The sequence below is a fragment of the Watersipora subatra genome, chromosome 5 (genome assembly GCF_963576615.1).
Source record: "Watersipora subatra chromosome 5, tzWatSuba1.1, whole genome shotgun sequence".
NCBI lineage: Eukaryota > Metazoa > Bryozoa > Gymnolaemata > Cheilostomatida > Watersiporidae > Watersipora > Watersipora subatra.
Window position 1 is genome coordinate 1,947,179 of NC_088712.1, and position 16,892 is coordinate 1,964,070.

The 16,892-nt window shown below is 35.9% G+C and overlaps 1 protein-coding gene and 1 long non-coding RNA gene across 3 annotated transcripts in view; both read right to left on the reverse strand.

Moving 5' to 3' along the window:
• Nucleotides 1–2,364: 2,364 nt before the first annotated feature.
• Nucleotides 2,365–8,810, reverse strand: LOC137396378 (uncharacterized). Its single transcript, XM_068082635.1, has 5 exons — nt 8,722–8,810; nt 7,142–7,192; nt 3,081–3,235; nt 2,805–2,960; nt 2,365–2,518 (listed from the first exon to the last, which is right to left on the reverse strand). The coding sequence occupies exons 1-5, from the start codon at nt 8,747–8,749 to the stop codon at nt 2,441–2,443; spliced, it is 468 nt and encodes a 155-aa protein (XP_067938736.1). The 5' UTR covers nt 8,750–8,810; the 3' UTR covers nt 2,365–2,440.
• Nucleotides 8,811–9,352: 542 nt separating this feature from the next.
• Nucleotides 9,353–16,892, reverse strand: part of LOC137396380 (uncharacterized) — a 162,829-nt gene continuing 155,289 nt past the window's right edge. Inside the window, exons 1-3 of one of the 2 annotated variants that reach the window (XR_010978545.1) lie at nt 13,875–13,976; nt 9,618–9,775; nt 9,353–9,461 (exon numbers count right to left, since the gene is read on the reverse strand). This is a non-coding gene — a long non-coding RNA (uncharacterized lncRNA). Of the gene's footprint in view, nt 9,462–9,617; nt 9,776–13,874; nt 13,977–16,892 lie in introns of those variants that run through there. The other variant, XR_010978546.1, reaches the window with a different exon arrangement.

Genomic DNA, 16,892 nt, shown 5'->3' on the forward strand with positions numbered 1-16,892 from the left:
ATTATAACTTTTTGCTATCACCAATCATCGTTTTATAATTTATTTATTGTTTCACCTAGCTATAATATTTGCTTCCAATTTTCTTTGGCAGTTTAAGCTAGTAAATTAGTTTTATGATTATACTTTAGATGTTCAATTCTCGCTTGTAGAAAGTGAGGATAATCGATTGATCAAAGCACATCTTAACTTCCAGAACCAAAGCTTCGAATCGTTAGCTTCGCGTACTTATGCTTTTGTTAAACATTTATTCATTTTTAAAATTACACTCGTAATCTATCTAACTCCCCATTTGATAGCTTTCAGTTGATACGCGTTAGAACGACATTTCTATGAATGACATATATTTATTGTATTTGTTTTATTGATTACAGGATGTTTATGTGGTCCCATCAGCGAACAGCTTTGTCAGTGTGGAAACTGTCATAAATGGGAAAGAGAGACTTGAATGTGTGCTGCATAAACCATGATGTTTTGTTTTAGTTTGCTGCAGTAGTTTAATTTGTCCTATTGTATAAGCTGAAACTATGTGAGTGGCCACGACTTGAATATTTTTAATAAAAGCTTTATGCCGGGATGAAAACTTTTTGGATTGTAAAAATTATATAATAAAATAATATTGTTGAAGATAATGCAAAACATGATTTGCAGAACATTGAATACATCATTGCCCCATTGACACCTGTGCTGAAACCTTGTCTGATAGATGGATTTATGAAGTGTAATCAGAGATGCATTGACAGGTACTTTTGCCTTTTCAAAGACGCAGCTTGCTTATTTTACTTAGTAACTAGTTTCCGGTGTGGGTAGCAACGGAACTGCACCAATACAAAGACCTTATTCTACTTCGTTTGCTTGACATAATTACTGTAGACCGGTAGAATTGGTAGTCGTTACTAAGATGTTTACACAGCATGTAGAGGAGGCTAATATGACAAGTTTTTAATTTCCCTTATTTGAGGCTTTTGAGACGTTCATAATAATGTATCTGTAGCTGGATTAAAAATTTTATTCTAGCCAACATGAGCAAATACAAAATAAAATATATGCCAATACAGTCACGTAGGACTAGACTTTTATCGCAATAGCCGATGGGAATACGAGATATAGAGACAGGTTCTATCACATGTTACATCATTTTGGGCAAGTCTGGGCATGTCTTTTTTGGCCTGAGCGCTTTGACCGCGATCAATTTTTTCCGATTTTAATCTTCAAATATCTTGACAATGAGATTGCCTAACACAACAAACATATCAACTGATAGACAAAAAATGCTTTCATTTAAAATCAACTAACATTTGATGCAATCACATCTTTAATATTTAGCATTCAGTCACAAAGCCAGGATTTTTCGAAGTGGATGGGTGCAAAAACCACATAACCTGTGATTCAATTACAATGCTAGGATTTCTCAGAGAGTGTGAGTAAATAAACCATGTAGCCTTTCATCATTGGAGTGAATGAGTGAAAGAATTGTGATAGACAAATAAACAGAAAGACTGAACCAACAAGGATAGAGGGGCTAGAAGGAATGATAATATGTCTATAAAGTGGAACCTCGCTTCTCGAACATACTCCGTTCCAGAAAGTTCTTCAAAAACCGAGTTGTTTGAGATCCGAAACAACTTTTTCCATTACAATTATTATATGTGTATTTTTATCCGTTCTATGTCAAGAAAACAACTTCGGTAGGTGTTTCTTTAACCTTTTACATTATAAACGGTACTGCATACTGCATACTATCAATAAAACGAGTAGATGTAGATCTTGTTGAATGTTATTAAAATATTTTTCATTTATGATGATGAAAAAAGAAAACAAAAAGTAAACTTTCGTGTGTTCTGCTCTTAAAAGATCGAAAACATTATAAGTTAAGATACAATACCAAAAATTGAAAATGAAAAATGGCAAAAAATGCAAGATTGGTTACATAAAAACTCGTGAAAAAAAGGAAATATAAACAGCAGAGACATGTTCACTTCACAACTTTGAAAGAGAATCTTCCTCTGAAACAATTTAAGAAAACTCGACTGAAGAGGAGTTGTCTTTCTAGCAAATCTCTTCAGTAGACGAGACGGCGTCCCAGATGGTTTCCTAATTTTTGTAAAGAATTTATGAAGCCTAACTTGCTACTCCCTCTGTTTGAAAACCTTCCGAAAGTTTCCATGCTGTTTCCGGAACTTTTTCGAGCGTTTAATTTCAATGCACATGCTCCGGTTTGGTCGAGAACTGAATTTATGTTCGAGAACTGAGACGAAGGAATCTCAAAATGTATGGTCGAAAACCGAGTTAATCGAGAACCGAAGCGTTCGAGAAATGAGGTTCCACTGTACATGATGATTTTAACAAAAACCTTGAAGTCATCTTCGAAATCCTTTAGCTCATTTTTCTTCAACTTCCTTTTCATCTTGCTCTTTGTCATATTGTCGTACTCAACAATCTCCTACATGTTGAAATGCTTCTTTGACAGGGTGTCTCCCTTGTTGTTCATCACCATCAGATTAAGAGACTCCCCTTCTCCCTAATAACACTTACATCTTTCAATTACAAAGATTTGCTTTCTGACTCACAGACAGTGTTTAGAGATAACAAATATGCCAAGTGGTACTATCACCAACTTGACTATAAAAATTTAAGCGATTCTACGGTAGCGAGGGAATGCGATAAACAGATAAGTATGTCTCTAGTCAGTTAGATATGTTTATGAACTGGTGAAGGCAATGACAAAGAAATAGGTAACTCGATGGGTATACAGATAACTCTATGAGTTGATGATCATGTAAAATGAGCTTGCTGATATGACTCACTTCTTTAGTTGCCTCATGAGTTAGGACTTCAGACTTAGCCTTAGGTCTCTTCTTTTTCTTTTCATGCTTGCTGGTGCGCACCTCTTTAATACCCTCATCCGATGCAACAAGTTCTGAGGCATTAAATCCTTCTGGTAGTTCATCATCTGAGAAAGCCTTCAAATTGGTAAACATTTATCTGTCAGTTAATTTAAGACCACCAATATGGATCAAAAAGGGAACTGAAGACCCTATTAAAATACTTGAACTAAATGGGCAACAAATGCAAAAATTTACCTGCACATCCATTTCTTTGATCTTTTTCTGTTCTTTTAGCTGCTTTGCCTTTTCACGCTTTCGCTGTCGTTGTTTATCAAACACTGACTCCAGCCCCTTTGCTTTCTCTGCCTTCGTTTTCTTTTTTACCAACCCTTCTGCAGTGTCTTTTAGACCTGAAACATTTTATTGACATACAGACACAAAAGCAAAGATAAAGGCATCGTAACTGTTGTACAACTTTTACACTTTTAGTACTAATATAATAGTATTAGTGGGATGAGAAATCTTCAATTGTTTCATATGACAAACCAGAAGTGGAAGACTGCCAGAATTCATATAAATGTGAGACAATCGCTTCCACTAAATAGGACATAAGTGTGTAGAGTTTCCTAATGTAAGTACAGACGCTACCCTACTTACGCACATTCGAGTTACGAGCGACGGTACACACGAACATATCTGCATGTATGTGCGCCGCTAATAAAGACGCTTGGCGTCGGTATTAACAGCGGAAAGAAACACTACTTGGAAGCACTACCCAGCGTCCAACTTCTTCTGCCCAGTTCGTTGCAGTGCACAAGTACGTGAACGTATCTCCAGTGCGCAAAGAACTTTTTCTATTTTATCATTAAATATCTCATCCATTATTCAATATGGTTGGTGAAAAGCGAAAGGCTTCTAGTGAGAGTGGTCGTGCAAAGAAGAGGCAAGCCATTTCATTTGAAATGAAAGTGTCAATAATAAAGAAACATGATGCGGCTGTGAAAATGGTGAGCGTTGCAAGGGCATACAACTTAAATCGTTCGACCGTTAAAAAAGAAGAAAACTGCAATCGTAGTTAGATTGCTTCTTTGGGCCAATTTCTAGTACATCCTCTAAAGAAGATGCTCATCAACACTCATCTTTTTCCTACATTGAAGTTACGGAAGAGGAAGTAACTTTTGAAACCCATTCCAGCGACGACGAAGACCCTCTCATGATATATAATATGTAGTACAGTACCGTACGTATTCTCTCCATTTTATTAAATGTTTTTTTCAGGACAAACCAATACAGGTTACTTATACAAGCCTTTAACATACTTATATAAACCTTCGATATACTTATATAGGCCTTAAACATAAATTATAATACAAAATATAGCACTGAAACAACTTACGAACGAATTCACCTTACGAACGATCTTTCGGAACGTAACTCATTCGTAAGTTGGGGAGCGTTTGTACATCACAGCAACACTGACAGTTCAAAGAGATATTATGTAAAAACCTTATAGTGAACTATTATTACAGTATGCTAAAGAGTAAAAAAACAGGCAAACTAAGAAATGCATCAGAACACACTGCCAGACTTAACTGAGTCATCTCTGTTTTAGTTCAATACAGGTCTATGTACATGCATCCTATGGGACCTCAAGGTCAACTGACCCATCACTGTCCTCCTTCATCGTCTTGACCCCTCTGAGTAAAAGAGCTCTGTACTTATCAATTTATCTCTCATCTTCCTCACCAGAGCTTGAATCAGCTAGCTCGAGCAACTCTACACAAATATTGGATTGAGATGCTAGAGTGTTCCTACTTATGCAGCCTGCCCAGTACTAACACTACAACTAAATCACAATAAAATAAAGTTTTTTCTTTAGGTGATATAATGTAAACAGACTACACATTTTTTTCAAACAGAAATGTATGTACCAATGCTGACTAGCTCGCAATAACACAATTTTTTCTCCAAAATATAATATGAAAATATAATGTTAACAGGCTAAAGTCTTTTTCAAATATACCCTAGGACACTTATATTTTGCTAGTATTTAGTTTCGTGAGTAGCATACAGAGTAAAATTTTGCAGCTACTTGATATCGCAGCTCTGATGAGTGCGAAAATATGGTGATGTGAAAATAAATGCAAAGGAACAAACGTAATTAGATACCTCATGTCCAGTTTACAGGTAAGGGAAAAATTTTCAATCTGGGACTAGTTTGTATTTGTGAACCGCAGGTAGAAATGTGTAGACGAGATCGATAATGCAATTTGATTGCTTGCTGCCATTTGTTTCTTGGACTATCAATGACATTTAGGTCCCTGGCGCCGTGACTGAAGTGGTACCAATATTAAATCTCAAGTACTTATAGCATGCGGAGGCCATGGCTCAGTTTGATTTCACTTGTGGGTTGAGATGATTTCATGTTTATTGAGAATTCTGGACTCCTGACATGGAAGATGTCTTGACAGTATGTTATCAACAATAGCAGAGGAGGAAGGCAATTACTCATTGACTTGTTTTGTTAAAAAAACGAATGGTGATTTGAATTTAAGTTTGAGAAGAAATTTGAGAATAAAGATTTGAGTTTAAATGTAATTGTGAAATAATTAGCAAGCAATAGCTAAATTAAATCTGTTTTCTTACGATTACAATAAAAGATGATTCAGTAATAATAGAAATAATATGAACTGAGAAAACAAAATAAAAATCCTGAATATGTTGAATTACAATTCTTGCATAGAAGTGTGCGTATAAATAAAGGGTACTGTTCAAGCAGAAGCTACCGATCAAAACTTTGAATACGACAATACTGGTAACTCTAGGTACTGGTACAAATGTAAAAATGAAATATCCTGCCTTTGTCTGACTGAAAGGAGAGAGAATGTCGAGGCTCTTCCTACGGAGATAATGTGTAGCTATAGCTATACTAGCTATAGCATGGCATATAGCATGCATTATATAGCTATACTAGCAATAGCTGGACAAACACAACGTTACAAACTTTGAGGGAGTCATATTACACCTTGACTCTTTTGCAGGCATAGCGACATTATGCCTGCAAAAAAGTTGAGAGTTGCAATTTATTATCGTTTCGCGATACTGACGCCAATAGGCAGAGCGACTATTATGTCGCAATGCGAACGTTTTTTATAAATTGATTTCTGGTTAGCTTATTGCCTCTTTATTTAATTTTTTTTACTAATAGAAAACTATAATATATTGGTCTCTGTTAACAACCAAAAAATTAGCCATTTTGAGAAGAAAACAAACGGTCATTTTTGCAATACGAAACGAACGAAAAATGCAAAATAAAAACGTATTTGAATAAAATAGAGAATTTTGTTTGTAGCTTGTTTATGCTTCTGTTACTACTCTCTGAATATTTTCCCAGAGTGCAACAACTTTCTTTTACTGTCATGGCGTCTTTCAAAGGCTATAGGCAAAGGCAAAGCTATAGAAGAACAATAATAAGCGCATGATGTCAAGACTGTGGTGTAGGCCTCTGCGAGGGCAAAAGCTTCCAAAATTACTACAGCTAGAGAAACACTTATATAAGAATTTGACTTATAAATGTTTATTTGTATTTACCTGTATAATAAAAACATAATACACATATACAATACCATATAAAAAACGTATCAATGATTGTTTTTAAATCAATTTGCGAAAAATTAATCTGCCCAGCGGGTCTTAAATAGCCCAAAAATCTTGCCTGCGAAAAGGTTAAAGCACATAAATTACGTAATTTTTTATCATATATTTCAATACATCAGACTCTTGGCTTTCGAATGAGCTATTGTTTGACATGGTGAGACAGACATTAGTTGGTGTTTATAAGATTTCCCCAGAGCTCTGCTGCAGAAATGTTTAATGGTATAGGCTCCAATAAATAATCTAATCATAAACCATCAAATAATAATTGACTCTCTATGAGATGATGACCATAAACAGGAACTTAATAGGAAAAGCATGAAGCAATATGTGGAGGCCAAAAGAATGTGCTATGAATGATGACAATGAAAAGGTGCTATTTGAAATTGTAACCCTGAAAGTAGCTACATGAAATCAAGGTAGGATAAGCATGGAATGAAACTTGTGTAATGAAGCGCTACCAATATATAGAAATGTTTGATGCAGCATGCAAAGAGGGAACCAGATGGTAGACACACATAGCGAAGGTGCTAAAAGATGCAATACCGTTTTAATGTCTCTTAAAAACAAACAGCTTTTCATGAGTAAATCACCCTACAGGAAATAGACATTTCAATATATCATTGTTACAAAGTATACAGATATTCGAAATATGATGGTACCTGATCGTTCTTTAGCTTTTGTACGAGGTTTCCCAGTCTCCTCTTCTTTGTCTACACAACATATATAATAGATTAGTAACAAGATTGCTATTACATGCTGTCACATGCCAAACAATTTATTATTAAGAAAGCACAATCAGAGAAACTTAAACCATAACTGCTATGAACAGGTTTCATTGTTTGTTCCATAGGTAAATCAAAAACGCTGAATCCAATTTTGTACTCAAAATAAAGACTGGTCAACTAACTTTCAAAGTCATGTTTGTTTGTGAAGGCTTTTTTACAGCGATTCAATATCAGTGTCGTAACCGACACAACAAGCCTCGCCAATAAATGTTTGACATAACCTCACGTTTTTGGGATGGAAGTTGGAGATGTTTAGTCTGATTTAGAATTATAGAGATGGGCGTCTTAAAATACATTATTTTCAAAATTCGGCCTTCAAAATAATTTCATTATTTTTATGAAGATAAGCTAGATAAGCTACCGTACTTTTCCGACTATAAACCGCACCTCTATATGAGCCGCAGCTGCTTTATTTAAAAAAAAAGGATAATAAAACAATACATAGGTCGCACCTTTGTATAGGCTGCAACACTCAGAACAGTGCTTTTTAACAAGGCAACAACTTTCCTGTTTAGAACGGAAAAGTACCTAACAGCACTGTTTCGTATTAACCAACGTTTTTTAACCTAGTGCCTAACGGAACAGTGAGTTAGGCATCATTTCGTGTTTTCTTCCACCGCTAAAGGCGCACTAACCTGAGATTCTGATTAATGTGCCCTAGCAATGAAAGGAAAAACTACAGATTAGCCGCACCCTTACATAACCCGCATGGCTCAAATCATCAGAAACAAGTAGCGGCTAATAGTCCGAAAAGTACGGTAATTAACATTGCTTGTAGCTTGTTACAGGATGTTTATTAGGCTGAACGCCAAAGAAATGAGCTCAAAAAGCGCGATAACTATGCTAGCTTGTGATAAAATCTGTGCTTGTGTAATTGTATAAACAAGTCTCATGTTAGCGACTCACTTAGTGTTTTCATAGTTGAGTGCAAAAAAATTGTTATTTAATTGTTTATTTGAAGATTAAATGTTTTAACTCAGTTAATCGTGTATTTGTATTAATCGTGTTAATCGTTTAATTAAAGCGATCATTGTGCAGCTCTAGTTTAAACCAATTTGAAAACCATAAAGTTTCGATAAATACAACCAACAATTATGAAATGTCGCTACACGAGGCTGAACCAAGCAGTGGTATCAACATCATTCCAGTTATTTCCTATTCTACTGTCCGGTGACTCCACTGATACCATTATATTTCTACCTAACTTGTAAGTCCTCAGATAATGGATAGCGATATGCTTGTTCTGTCATTTACTACTTTATGATGGTGAGTCAATAATGTGAATATTGTAACTGCTAATATTACGTTGTCCAATCAAACCTGGACTTCAGTTAAGCAGATCAAAGCCATTCAGTTCCACATTTTTAAACTTGGGCTGATTATTCTAACTGAAACTTTTGATGTTGAAAGTTTCTCTTATGCATATTTGACCTTGACTTACCCAAACCTCCTACCTGAATCAGAGGCCAGATAGTCATCCATGTCAAGCTGTTCAAGATCATCCGCTTGGTATTTCTTGTTAAGAACTTTACTTCTGTCAGGTCCATTCTCATCTTACCTGTAACATATTGTGCACTCTTTCAGTCTGAGCAAAACAATGATAAACCCTGAATAGAGTGGGTGACTTGAGAGTTATCAGCTCCCAACCACCAATTTGCATGAACACATTGCGTATGAAATGACGCAATAGGCAAAAGAAACTTTGTCAACTCAGACATTCCCAATTCTTATCTGACACAAATGGAATGAAAATATGCAAGTTCTCAGCCTATGCAATATCATCATTATCATAATCAGTCAAACACAGTTGAATCAATGGAAATTAAGTCTGCAGTGAATAAATGGCATTTCTGGTAAACTAAAGTCAAATAAAGTAACATCATAAAAGCTAATTAGGCGCATATTTTTTACTTTACTAGGGAATGCCAATATGCTTTCCCCATGGCCCAATCTTAACAGATCAGGTTTAAACAGTGAAAAGGGTAATCTCACTTATAGATGCTGATCAGGTGAAACACAGCGCCGAAGTTCAGGGTGGTGGACTATTGGTTGGACAAAATTTCAAATTAATATCGCAAGGGTGCGCTTACCAGTGATTGGCCAACAGCGGGGTTGATGAAGAGTTTAGGCTCACAATTATCTAGCACATGATCAGCAGAGTTTATCAACCCATCTTCATAAAACTCCATTCTTCCTGAAACAAAGAAAGGTTTCTTTCTGCAAATTAAGTAATTTTGAGAATAGGCTGATTGTGAAAACACTTCTTGATAAGATAACTAACAATGAAGTAAACTGGAGAGAACTATACAAAAACCGCTAAATGATTAATAGTGCTGATGTTACAAGAGACCTAAGGTCAGGCTGTGGGCATGACGCAAATTTATTTCTTGCTGTCAAACTAGTCATAGATACGGGCAGGGAGAGTCAAACTCTGCGATAGCGTAATAGTATATTTAGATCGATTGAGCTGGTGCTGTCACAGGTTCTCTAGCATCACTTTCTACTGGTCTACAAGGGACGACACTTGGAACATAAATCTGATGTTTGTAATCATGCAACATTTCATAAGTTCAAATGGTTAGTGGACAGAGGACTAACACAGCCATACAACAGACCAGCTAGAAATGAGGAAATATTACTATCATAGTCATACAACAGGCCAACTAGCAATGAGGAAAGGTTACTAGCATAGTCATACAACAGGCCAACTAGAAATGAGGAAAGATTACTACTTTAGTCATACAACAGGCCAACTAGAAATGAGGAAAGAAGACTATCAGTCATATAACAGACCAGCTAAAATAGAGGAAAGATTACTATCATAGTCATACAACAGGCCAGCTAGGAACTCGGAAAGATTACGTTCATAGTCATACAACAGACAAGATAAAAATGAGGAAACAGTATTATCATAGTCATATAAGAGACCAGCTGAAAATGAACAGAGATTACTATCATATACATGCAATTGAATAGTTATGAATGAGGAGAGACGACTAACATAGTCATATACCAGACCAGCTAGAAATGATGAAAGATTACTATCATAGTCATACAATTGACAAGCTAGAAATGAGGAATGAGAACTAACCTATCCATGCAACAAACCAGCTAAAGATGAGGAAAGATTCCTATCATAGTAAAACACCTGACAAGCTACAATTATGGAGAGAGGACTCACAAAGTCATATAACAGACCAGCTAGAAATGAAGGAGAAGTATCCTATCCATACAACAAACCAACTAGTAATGTGGAAATATTACGATCATAGTCAGACAACTGACAAGCTAGAATTATTGAGAGAGGACTGACATACATGTAAGCATAAAACAGACAAGCTAGAAATGAAGGAGAAGTAGCCTTTCCCTACAACAAACCAACTAAGAATGGGGAAAGATTACTATCATAGTAATACACCTGACAAGCTACAATTATGGAAAGAGGATTCACATAGTCATATAACAGACCAGCTAGAAATGAAGGAGAAGTAACCTATCCATGCAACAAACCAACTAGTCATGTGGAAACATTACGATCATGGTCAGACAACTGACAAGCTAGAAATATGGAGAGAAAACTAACATAGTCATATAACTGAAAGGCTATAAATGCAGGGAGAAGACTAATATAGCCATATAACAGACCAGCTAAAAATGACGAAAGGTTGCTATCATAGACATACAACCGACAAGCTAGAAGAGAGAAGAGGCTCACATAGTCAAAAACCAGACAGGCTAGAAATATGGAGAGAGGACTAACATAGTCATATAACAGACCAGCTAGAAATGAAGGAGAAGTAGCCTATCCATACAACAAACCAACTAGTATTGTGGAAATATTTTGATATTAGTCAGAAAACTGACAAGCTAGAAATGAGGACAGAGAACTAACATAGTCATAAAACGGACTTGCTAGGAATGAGAAAGGAGCACTAACCTATCCATACAACAAATCAACTAAAAATGAAAAAAAAACTATCATAGTACAACACCCGACAAGCTACGATTATAGAGAGAGGACTCACATAGTCATATAATAGACCAGCTGGAGATGAAGGAGCTAGAAATGAGGAAAGATTACTATCATAGTCCTACAACCGACCAGCTAGAAATGAGGAAAGAAGACTATCATAGTCATACAACTGACCAGCTAGAAATGAGGACAGAAGAATAACGTAGTGAAAGAAAAGATAAGCTAAAATGAGGAGAGAGTACTAACATAGCCATAAAACGGATCAGCTAAAAATGACAAGGAGAACTAACCGGTCCAGAAAACAAACCAACGAGAAATGAAGAAGGCGTGCTATCATAATCATACAGCTGACAAGCTAGAAATGAGGAAAGAAGACTCACATAGTCAAATAAAAGACAAGCTAGAAATGAGGACAGAGGACTAACATAGCCATTATGCATGAAAGACAATCATTATAATTATATAACAGACCAGGTACAAAGGACAAAATATTAATAACATAGTGTTACAGTCATACAATTGACAAGCAAGAAATGATCACAGAGGACCAACGTAGTCATATAACAGAACAGCTAGAAATGAGGACAGATGACTAAATAGTCATATAACGGACCAGCTAGAACTGAGGAATGAGAACTAACCTATCCATACAACAAACCAACTAGCAATAAAGAAAGATTGCTATCATACTCATACAACTAACAAGCTAGAAATGAAAAGACAAGACTAGCATAGCCATACAAAAGACCACCTAGAAATATGGAGAGAAGACTTACATAATCATATAACAGACCAGCTAGAAATGATGAAAAATTACTATCATAGTCATACATTTTACAAGCTAGAAATGAGGACAGAGGACTAACATAGTCATATAACAGACTAGCCAGAAATAAGGAAAGAAAATTCACATAGTCAAATAACAGACAGGCTAGAAATATGGAGAGATGACTAACATAGTCATATAACTGAAAGGCTATAAATGCGGGGAGAAGACTAACATAGCCATATAACAGACCAGCTAAAATGACGAAAGGTTGCTATCATAGTCTATATGGAAATATATAGAAATATGGAGAGAGGAATAACATAGTCATAAAACAGACCAGCTAGAAATGAGGACAGAGGACTAACATAGTCATATATTGGACCAGCTAGAAATGAGGAAGGAGAGCTAACCTATCCATACAACCGAGCAACTAAAAATGAGGAAAGATTGCTAACATAGTAATACACCTGACAAGCTACAATTATGGAGAGAGAACTCACATAGTCATATAACAGACAAGCTAGAAATAAAGGAGAAGTAGCCTATTCATACAACAAACCAACTAGTCATGTGGAAATATTACGATCAAAGTCAGACAACAGACAAGCTAGAAATATGGAGAGAGGACTGACATAGTCATAAAATAGACCAGCTAGAAATGATGACAGTTGACTATCATAGTCATACGCCACTCAAACTAGAAATCTTGAGGAAAGACTAACAAAATCATGAAACAACAAGCAAGAAAGGCAGTGAGAACTCTAATATAATCATACTACAGACCAGCTAGAAATGAGGAAGGAAAACTAACCTATCCAGACAACAAACCAAATAAAGATACACAAATAAACAACCAACAGAGCAGCTAGAAATGAGGAAAGATTACTATAATAGTCATACAGTAGACCAGCTAGAAATGAGCAGAGATTACTATCATAGTTATACAACTGACAAGCTAGAAATGAGGACAGAGAACTAACATAATCATATAACAGATCAGCTAGAAATGAGGAAGGAGAACTAACCTATCTATAAAACAATCCAACTAGCAATAAAGAAAGATTACTATCATATTCATACAACTGAAAAGCTAGAAATGAGGAGAGAAGACTAGCATAACCATACAAAAGAGCACCTTGAAATATGGAGAGAGGACTTACATAATCATATAACAGACCAGCTAGAAATGAGAAAAGAGAACTAACCTATCCATACAACAAACCAACTAAAAATGAGGAAAGAATACTATCATAGTCGTAAAACTGACCAGCTATAAATAAGGAGAGAAGACTCACATAGTCAAATAACAGACAAGCTAGAAATGAGGACAGAGGCCTAACATATATATTATGCATGAAAGACAACCATTATAGTCATATAACAGACCAGCTTCAAGGGACCAAATATTAATAACATAGTCATACAGTCGTGCAATTGACAAGCAAGAAATGGTTGCAGAGGACCAACGTAGTCATATAACAGACCAGCTAGAAAATACGAAAGACTACTATTATAGTAATACAACTGACAAGCTGGAAATCAGGAGACAAGACTAACATAGCCATCCTAAAAACCCGCCAGAAATGGGAAGAAAGGACTAACATAGCCATATAACAGACTAGCTAGAAATAGCCATACTAACTAGAAATGAAGAGGGAGGACTAACGTAGTCATGTAACAGACTAGCTAGTAATGAGGAAAGATTGCCAAAATAGTCATACAAGAGAACAGCGAGGAGCGAAGAGAGACGACTAACATAGATATATAGCACACTAAACACACATGAAGAGATAGGCCTTACATAGTCACATAATAGACCAGCTAGAAATGAGAAGGGGTTAAGAGAGTCAACAGAGCTGCCGTACCCTGCTCCGGTAGTTTGGTAATCTTTCTTTCGTCTTCCCTTGCCTTATCACCTTTTGCGTTGCGCAGTTCCTTTGGACCAGTTCATATTCCCTCGCATTCTCTTCACCAAATTCACTCTGGTATATCTGTCAAGTGACGAGTTCAAAATACTATTTTATCTATAATAGTACAATTATCGTTCTCATCATCACAAACTAGTTACCCTATGCCAAGCCTCTATTGACATAATATAAATATCATACCTCTATTAAACCTCTCAGTTATACCTATTAATCACAAAGAGAAAAAAAAACACCCAAAACGAGGATTAGAAACTCCAAATCAATAACCATGGGTTGATGACTCTGAGAAGTGTAGGCTTGACTGTGTGTTTCAGTCCAAGTGATACATACTAGATATTAGGTGTAGTTACACTAAACAAGTTATTTGCTAGTAATAAATTATATTGATCATGCAAGCTCGGAAATCCTACTTAAGGCTTCAGAGGTGTTTTTTGCAACTTCACCAGTTCCACAAACCATAGATGAACCTCATGTGAAAGCTTTCTTTTAAAAAGCTGGTAAAAGCACAAACATGTGCACTACTTGAATGCTGTTCAGAAAAAAAACGAAGCACTTGCCCAGACCTTGTACGAACATATACTGTCTATATTTTGAGAGCTGATCAAGTGAATCCTAACACAATTTTTAGCATACGATTGTCCTCCTCTACCCTTGACACTATGAATTGCACCATATAAAGGCCAATGGACTTTTATTCAATTCCAGTACATGTTCTGTATGGCCAGTTACTGCGTCTTCTCATCCATCTCTTCGGCATCATCAACATGTTCACTCCAGTCATAATCATCGTCAGCTTCCTGGTCATACGTAATTGCTATAATGTTTAAACACAAAGCTTATCTCTAGCGTTTGCTTCAAACTGGTTCTTGTGACACCAACTCTACTTAAAACAAACTCATACATCAGAATCTACGTAGACTGAAACCCTTTGGAATGGATGTTATACTAAAGGTGCATTAATATGTTGATAAGGTTGTTTGGGTGTGACAAGAGTGAGAAATATGCCTGAAATTTCGCAGTCATGAGCTAAAATTCTGTCATTATTAAAAACACTTGACAATTTATTTGTGCCATGACTTTATAGCCAATACGATTTCAGAAATATTTTGCACAAGGTTGTGTATAAGTCACAGTACTGGATGAAAGACTACAGAAACCCCTAATTTTTGTGGTTACTCGGGACGACCTGATAAGTAAAAATCTGGGAAATAAAAATTGATTTTAAAAACCACTATTTTATAACTGATAAGCCTTGTTTTTTCATTCTCAAGCTCATAGATGATTTTGGAAGTCGTAGGTGTTCAAGAGGCATGATGAAGGCTTTAACAAGTATGTTGCACTTACACGTAGGGACATACGGCAAGAGAATAGTAAACTGGGACTGCTGCTAATACAAAGATTGAGAAGTATTTGATCATGTTACTTTTAATTATTTTCTTCAAGTTTAAATTTTTAGTGAATACTTTTCACCCCGCAAAGGACTGAAGCCGTGACAAATTAACCACGTAGTAGCTTGGACAAAATATGATCGTTCATTAAAGTTAGACCGGATATAATTTTAGGCCAACATTTCGGTGGACATTGTTGAAGAGTTGAAACAAAATGTACAAATACTGACATCACCCAAAAATTATGATTAAACTAAGAGTATCTCCATAATAAGCTCGTTTCACTTCAACCTAGCCTGAGACTAGAGGTGGAACGAGACACGAGACGTCTCGAGTATCGACGTCTCGAGTATCGACCTGTCGAGACGAGACCGATACGAGACGAGAGCTGTCTCGTCTCGGTCTCGTCTCGACTTAACTATTGCCAAACTCGAGACAGGAAATAGAACTAAAGCCCCTGCGCACAGTTGTTAAAACATGGCTTCTTGCGGTAGCAACAACTCCAAATATTGTAATGGATTGCGGGCAACTGCCTTTAAAGTTACACCTGGTCCGTTACTACCTGTTGCTATTGATTATGTTGTCCACTGAGTCTAATCATGTAGCCCGGACAACGGCCCTGTTATATTTTAGTTCAGTTCTGTGTCCATATAACAGATACCGGGTCGTATCTAATTACTTTTTGGATAATCCAGTTTAATAAATAACACTTTGGCGAGTAAAATGTCTGTATTTTATCGTATCGTGTCTAAACACCAACCGCCCTTCATAAAATTTGGGCCTCTTTTACGTATATACTATCAATCGCGGGTAAAACTTGTCCGGACACGGAAAAACGAACGAAAGGCCGTGTCGACCATAGTCCGTGTTCGGTTAACAATGACGTTTTGTTAGCTCAATATAAGAATATACATGTGCATGTATACAGTAATTAATATAATCTCATGAGTACAATTTAAATATAATTCACATACTACAGTTAATACACAAACAAAACTTAATATTAATGAAACAATAAGAATGAAAATGTTATCGTGTGTTCTTTTAGTTGCAGTATTTCTTTGTAGAGCGACGGTTATCGGTTTCATTACACATTACATTAAAAAGTAAGAACTATTCAATAGATGGTAAAAATATACATGTACAAAGCAATATGTTAATAATAATTATGATCAATCAAGCTCAAAATTTTTAGAATAATAACTTCGGTATTTTAGAGCTGTTTGTGTCACTTTTGTTTACAAAAACTACATGCATATCACTATTAAAATGTTGTATTTAAATCGTTTACACCAGGTGAAAACTCAATTTAAAAATAGTTTCATTAATTTTATATATACCAAATAGCTAGTACTTGTGTAGTGAAATCATCACCAAATGTTCATTATTTTACTGTCTCGTGTCTCGAATTTTTACAAAACAGTGTCTCGAGTCTCGTCTCGAACTTAAAAAAATCTGTCTCGTTCCACCTCTACCTGAGACTATCAATTGTCAATTTAATACTTGGATAGGAGTAAAGAGTAGCGTCCCTTACTGGACTCGTCATCATCCTCACTACTGCTTGACG